The sequence below is a fragment of the Fonticula alba genome (assembly GCF_000388065.1).
Source record: "Fonticula alba strain ATCC 38817 unplaced genomic scaffold supercont2.1, whole genome shotgun sequence".
Lineage (NCBI taxonomy): Eukaryota > Rotosphaerida > Fonticulaceae > Fonticula > Fonticula alba.
This window is the reverse complement of record NW_009242971.1, coordinates 141,746-148,659: the sequence shown is the minus strand read 5'-3', so window position 1 is coordinate 148,659 and position 6,914 is coordinate 141,746. Positions and strand designations below refer to the sequence as shown.

Sequence of the window (6,914 nt, the reverse complement as noted above, 5' to 3'; positions counted from 1 at the left end):
CCCATGGCAGGGGAGGCAGGCGTCCCCGCTGGGAGCCATGTACATGCCCGAGGGGCAGGCATCCACGCAGGTGCCATCCGGGAGCAGCAGCTTGCCGGCCGCGCAGATGAGGCACACGCCCGGGTTGGCGGGGCTGCATGATTCGCAATCGATGTCATCGCAGTCGCCGCATGTCGGACAGGGATCCGGCAGGCAGGTGCCATCCTCCTGAAGAACCCACTCCGGGGGGCAGGTCAGGCAGTGGGTCGACAGGGGGCCACTACAGGTGGCACAGCGTCCCGAGCAGCGCGAGCAGGCTGCCCCCGCCTCGGGGAAGGTGCCCTCCGGGCAGGAGGCCACACAGGAAGACCCATGGAGCAGAAGCCCCGGAGCGCAGGTTAGGCAGTTGGCCAGGCCGTTGCCATCGCACGTGGCGCAGGTCCCATGGCACTGGAGACACTGCTTGCCGGTGGCGTCAATCTGCAGGCCCGTTCGGCAGGCCCGGCAAATGGCCCCGGCCTGGGCCGTCACACAGGAGAGACATCCGGCATCGGCGCAGGCCTTGCACTGGCTGGACCCGGGAGACGAAATCCCGGTCCCCTCGGGACAGGTGCGCACACACTCGCCCGAGGGCGCGCGCAGCCAGCCCGTCGCACAGACCGTGCACTGGGAGGCCGCCGGGCCGGTGCACCCGGAGCAGGCCGCATTGCAGGACCGGCACGTGCCTGGCATGCCGCCGGGCAGGTACCGGTTGCCGGCACACGCCGAGCACTGGTTGGACGCCGGGCCCAGGCAGGTCGAGCAGGAGGCCGCGCAGGCGATACACTCCCGGCCGTCGGCCGAAATGGTGAACCCCGGCCCGCAGGCCGTCACACACACGCCGGCCTGGAGGAAGTGCCCCGGGGGGCAGCTGGCGCACAGGCCGGAGCGCGTGGCCGAGCAGCTGGCACAGCTGGCATGGCAGGTCTCGCAGCGGGGCGGAGACACCGGCGCCCCGGTGGACTCGCTCGCCACCGGCAGCAGCCCCGGCTGGCAGACACACGCCCCCACCCCCTCGGCCATGCCCACCGGGCAGACGCAATCCGGCGCGCCCGGGGCCACCGGCACCGCGTGCGTGATGCACTCGCACGCATCCGACAGGGGGGTCAGGTGCCGCAAACGCCCGGGGCAGACACACTCGCCGGCTACCGGGTCATAGTCCACCTCGGCCGGGCACCAGTTGCTGGTCTGGTCCGACCGGCCGAACACCCGGATCACCGGGACCGGGGCGCTGGAGGCGGAAAGCGTCCCAGAGGGCGACGCCTGGTCCAGCAGGACCACATCCACAAATCGATCGCCATCGACATCCACCAGCAGCAGCTGCGGATCGGCCAGCGCCGGGTACTCGACCGACTGCATGGCAGCGGTCGACGGAGATTCGGGCACCTGCCCGGGGAAGATGATCGACTGGCGGAAGGTCACGGGGACCGTGTTCAGTGTGGAGTACACCACCACTCGGCCAGTGGCTGGCCAATGGAGCAGCAAATCGTCCATCCCGTCGCTGTCCATGTCCTTTGCCAGGACCACTGGCCGGCCATGGGGGCCGCCGCTGACCAGGGCCCGGGTTTCCAGCAAAAGCGGAGCGCAGCCATAGGTCGGCCGATCGGTGGGCCACATTCGATCGGGCGAGCCATGTCCCGGGGCAGCATCCTTCCAGTCGGCGTGCTTCAGCGCCAAGCAGGGGTATGGCAGGGCCATGATGCTGTCGGGCAGGCCGTCAGTCCGGACGAAGACCATGTGCAAGACATTTTCACTCAGATTGAGTGAAACCATTTGCAGGTCCACCTCAGCGGGCTCATTCGGGGACAGGGCCACGGCGAGGGAGTTGCTGACCATGTTGGGCCCGGCAACCGCGACAACCCCCGGCCCGGAGGCCGAGGCATCCGGATTGAAGTCCCGCACCGAGGGGACCCGCACGAAGAAGAGAACCGGCGAGATGGTGAGGAACGATTGGATCGACCGGAATACCGGCAAACTGGAAGCCCCAGCAGTCAGGGGCACTTCCAGCAGCTGGAAAGGGCACCCAGTCACCCCGGGGGGCTGTTTCTTCACAAACAGCAGGATGACCACGCTCGGCCGGGCTCCCGGGGTTGTGGGACGACGAAGCATCATGTGCGCATCATGAGTGATGAACCACCCGGGCAGGCGCGGGTGGAAGGACAGCTCGGACACCGAGAAAGGAACCCACACGCGCTGGATGGTGCATGTCGCCTTGCCAGACATGTTGGCCAGCTCCGGCGACCCTTTGACCGTGAGTCGGGTCTTTGCCGGCAGCAGGTCCCAGCTCATGGAGCAGGTCCGGAAGTCTGACGGAAGCACTGGCGGCGGGTCAAATCCCTGCAGAGGGTTGGGGTGCATCTCGATCACCTCGTAAAAGAAGTCCATCGACCGTTGGAAGTGAAGCACCGGCGAGTCGGGCGTCATCGTCGGCACCGGCTCCAGGCCGGCCGAGGGGAAGGGCTGGCTCAGCTGCGAGAACCAGGGCCGGCGGATGGGCAGGTACTGCTTGTTGAGAATCGACCGGTCGACAAGTTCAATGCCAATGCGCTTGACGTTTCCGGAAGGGGCAGGCACACCGGCGGCTGCGAAGTCCCCATTCTGGCCGCCCGGAAGGGCGCCGAGGTTCGACTGCAGCACCGAGGCCGAAAGGGCCGTCAGCGGCCGGGTTTCATCCTCCCCAGCGGCATCCTGCTGGATGGCGGCCAACTGCACGTCGGGACTCGCCACCAAGGTGCATACGTCGTCCAGCCACTGGGAGGCACTGACCAGATCCAGACGGCCGAAGGTGGCCGGCCGACCGTCGGCAAGCAGACGCGCCAGGGGAAGCAGCCACACACTCTGCGAAGTGCCAAAATGCGGGTACTCCGGCTGCAGGACATGCAGCGTGGGGAAGGTGGTCGACACAGCACGCGACCCCTCCACCGCGCCGTCCTGGGCCACCGCGCGCAGGGTTGACACATCCACCACCCGGAACCCGGCCCACGAAGGGTCGGCCTGGACTTCGGCCGAGCTGATCCATGTGTCAGCGGGCTCCGGGGTCTGGCACACGGCATCCACCACCGGGGCATCCGGGTCCGGGCAGTTGGTGGCGCACTCGCCAGCCGGCGTGCGGACCAGCCCCGGCCGGCAACGCAGGCACTGGCCGGATGTGTCGCACAGCATGCAGCCATCCACATCGCACGGGGCACAATCAACTGAAGGACAGCAAGAGGGTCAGACGAAGGCCAGTGCAACAGAGCAGGGAGAGAGAGGGAGAGGGAGAGGGAGAGGGAAAGAGAGAGAGAGAGAGAGAGAGAGAGATGGAGAGGGAGAGAGAGAGAGAGATGGAGAGGGAGAGAGAGAGAGAGAGAGATGGAGAGAGAGAGAGAGAGAGAGAGAGGGAGAGAGAGGGAGAGGGAGAGCGAGAGAGAGAGGGAGAGAGAGAGAGGGAGAGGGAGAAAGAGAGAGGGAGAGAGAGAAAGAGAGATGGAGAGAGAGAGAGAGAGAGAGACAACAGGGATAGCTTGCACGCACCACCGAACTCCGGGGGGAAGTCCCCAGTCGAAGAGTCACACTGACTGCATAAGCTGGACCCGTCGGCCGGGGAACGCAGACCTGGCGCACATGTGCAAAGATCCGGGACACGGAGAGATGTGTGCTGGGGAAGGCACGAGGGGGGGGCGTCGGTGGCATCACAATGGTGTTCGCCCCAGGTGCTGGGGATGTTGCAAACGCTGGCCCGGCCGCAGCCGCAGCCATTGCGCTCGGATGCCCGGCGGAAGAGGACAAGCTTCTGGGACTTGGAGCTCAAAAGGGCCAGGTCCCCGGCGCCATCACCATCGGCATCTATCGACAACATGATCAACCCCTCGGTGAAGGAGCTGAAACTGTCGCGCGGGATGACCGGCTCCACGGACACCGTGACCCGATCCGGCTGCCCGGCCCCCGGGGACACGTCCTGGCTGACGGTCACCCGGAAGACCCATGTCCCCTCCCAAAGGAAGAGCCCGGCCTCGGTGGGGGTCAGAGCCTTGGGATCGATGGCCGCCTGCACACCGACGAGCCTGGTCCCGGGGAGGTAGCCGAGGTCGGCGGCCGTCAGCAGCGGGAGTGGAGCCTCAAAGCGCGGGCGGAAGTCCTGCCCCCGGCCACGATTTCGCAGGAGATACAGGACTGCCTCCCCGCTGTCGGGGCTCCCGCTGACCAGCAGCAGGGATGACCGGCTGCCAGGCATGGGGGGCGGCAATCTCAGCAACTTCCCACAGGGCATGGGCTCGTCGAGGATGCGCACAGGATCCACGATTGGGACCGTGATTACCAGATCATTGGCCAGACGTGGCTGCCAGCCAAGCCAGCAGAGGCTTTGGCCGGAAATCCCGGCCGAATGAAGCACCACCGGCGAATCCAACCCCATGCCATTGTCGGCATCCAGCCAGAGCGAGCTGAACACATGGGTTTTGGCCAGGGGCCGAGTGCCAAAGCGATCCCTCGACAGGATCCCCAATCGGGGCGAATCGCCCGCCTGGAGCCCGGGTGCCAGCCGGCCGAGGCTCAGATCCGCCGAGCCAGACAAGGGATAGGTGTTGAATCGCGAGCACAGGCCCTTCGGAATACTGGGGGGATTGTCCGCGCACATGGCAAACGACCCATACCCGATGAGGACCCGGTGCAACCCCTCGGCCGAGGGAACATGAGCCGACCGGACCTCGGGGGTCAGCTCGCGATGCAAGATCAAGCCGGCCCCGTGGATGTCTTCTTGAAGGAGGAGGATTCGATTAACGGTGCTGATGGCCTCCAAAGAATGGGACACAGTGGGCGAGGTGGAGTAGGTGTGCATCATCCGAGTCTCGGGCACGGAAACCGTGCGCCGGAGAAGATCGGCCACCAGGATGGGAGCTGCCGACATCGGCGCTGAGTCCAGGGCGATTTCCGAGCCGGCTTGATAATAGGGCCGCTCGGGGGCCGGCCGGAGGAGCGTCACTGTGGTGCTCGGGTCGGCCGGCACACAACGGCCAGTCGGCGGCCGTTCCACGACCAGAATGAACCGGGCCGGGCAGCTCAGGCAGTCGCTTTCCTGAGTGCCGGAACAGGTATTACAGTTGCCATGGCACAGCTGGCAGGGCGATTTCTCTGTCACCCAGGTCGATGTCAGTGATCGAATGGCACATCGGGCGAGAGAGAGGGGGAGGGGGAGGGGGAGAGGGGGGGAGGGGGGAGAAACAAAGAGAGAGAGAGAGAGAGAGGACACAGAGAAGGACACAGAGAAGAAAAGGACAATGTCGCTGCCATGCGCACCATCGGTTCGGAAGAAGCCCGGCCGGCAGAACTCGCAGGGGGCGAGCTTGAAGTCCGGGTCGGCGTTCGGGTCCTCACAGCCGCAAGTGGGCACCGAGTAGAAGCCACCGGCGCCGGGCAGGCAGATGCCCCCAGGGCCACACAAGCACGCCGGGGTGGCATCCACCTGGCTGAGCAGGAAAATGTCCCCGCCAGTGGTCGAGTGTGCCAGGGCCATGTCCAGACGCCCATCGGCGTCGAAATCCCCGAAGGCCACTGAACGCCAGACCCCCGAAGAGGAGGGGTGATCGGGCAACAGCGGGGTCGCCCCGAGGGTGCTGAGCTGACGCGCTGTCGAGGTGCTCGCGGGATGCAGGGGCCCGGGGATGAGCCACACGCGCGAGCCGAAGGCCACTACCAGATCATCGGCCGCCGGGGTGGTCAGCCGCGCGGCCGCGGCCTTGGGATAGTGCTGGTTCTGGGGCACCGCCGCCAGGGCGGGGTCATTGGTGGCCATCTCCGACAGTGAAATGGTCACCGGGGCCGACAGGTCCGAGGTCAAGAGGATGATGATGCGGGCCGGCCCAGTGGACCGGGCCCCGGAGACCACCACCAAATCGGACGCAAGCCCATCCCCATCGAAGTCCCCCACCAAAAGCTGGCCCACCTCCATGTCGACCGGCAACGGCAGCAGGAGGCTCACATCGGCCGGGCTGTCCGGGGTGAGGGCCGCCTCGCCGAGGCGGTTTAGCCAATAGATCCCCCGGCCGGCTGGGAGAACAGCCCCCGGGGGCGAGGCGACGGTGACCGCATCGACCAGGCCATCCCCATCGAGGTCCGTGGCTTGGAGGAATTCAAACCCCCGGAAGCCTTGCATCAGGGAGTGCGTTGAAGAGCCGACGTCATCGAAGAAGTTGAATTGCAATTTGGACCACAGCGAATCCGGCTGCAATAGAAAGCTGCTGCCCGCGAGCGAAGTCCCGACAACCACGGATGCGGGGTCGAACAGTGTGGCACCCGATTGCATGAAGCCCTCGGCATGGTAGATGGCCTGGTTGCCGACGGAGAAGATTTCCTGGATGTAGGACAGCTCGGGCGAGATGACATCAAGAATTTGGCAGAAGGGGCTGAGCGGCTTCCGGGCGAAGGGGTAGGAGAAGCACCGGTGGGTGCGAAGGGGGGGCCCGGGGAGAAACTCCCGAGGCCGGGAGGATGGCAGCCCGGCCCGGGCCAGGGGCGATGTGGCCAGACTGTAGAAGCTGGACATGTAAGCCAGGTCATCGAAGCCATCTCCCGTGAAGGGCTGGAGCGATTGGGCGTTGAAGAAGTCGCAGAATTGGATGTTCGCTCGGTCGCTGGGGCTTACCGCGTCAGGATGCGCCACCCGGGTCACCAGGCGAAAGGCCAGCGTCGTGGCCGCTAGCCCTGGTGGCTCGGTCAATCCGGCGGGTGACGCGGCGCCGGGGGCCGGGGGAGCCACACCCCTGGCGACATCTTGCACGTGGGCCAGCAGCAGAAGGCATGCCAGCAGCGAAAGCGACACCAGCGAGGACAAGCACCGACCCTGGGAGGGGGTGCACGCCCTGGCGGTCATCACACGATGGGAGACCACGTCCAGGCGCGCCGGCGGCGGCGGCGGCGGC

General features: G+C 66.3%; 1 protein-coding gene across 1 annotated transcript in view; it reads right to left on the bottom strand.

Annotated features, from left to right (window-relative positions):
• Positions 1–6,911, bottom strand: part of H696_00026 (serine/threonine protein kinase) — a 10,036-nt gene extending 3,125 nt beyond the window's left edge. The window contains exons 1-3 of the mRNA XM_009493865.1: positions 5,293–6,911; positions 3,532–5,127; positions 67–3,212 (exon numbers count right to left, since the gene is read on the bottom strand). Coding sequence (XP_009492140.1) covers positions 67–3,212; positions 3,532–5,127; positions 5,293–6,865 — 6,315 coding nt within the window. The 5' untranslated portion in view covers positions 6,866–6,911. The remainder of the gene's footprint in view (positions 1–66; positions 3,213–3,531; positions 5,128–5,292) is intronic.
• Between the last annotated feature and the right edge of the window lie 3 nt (positions 6,912–6,914).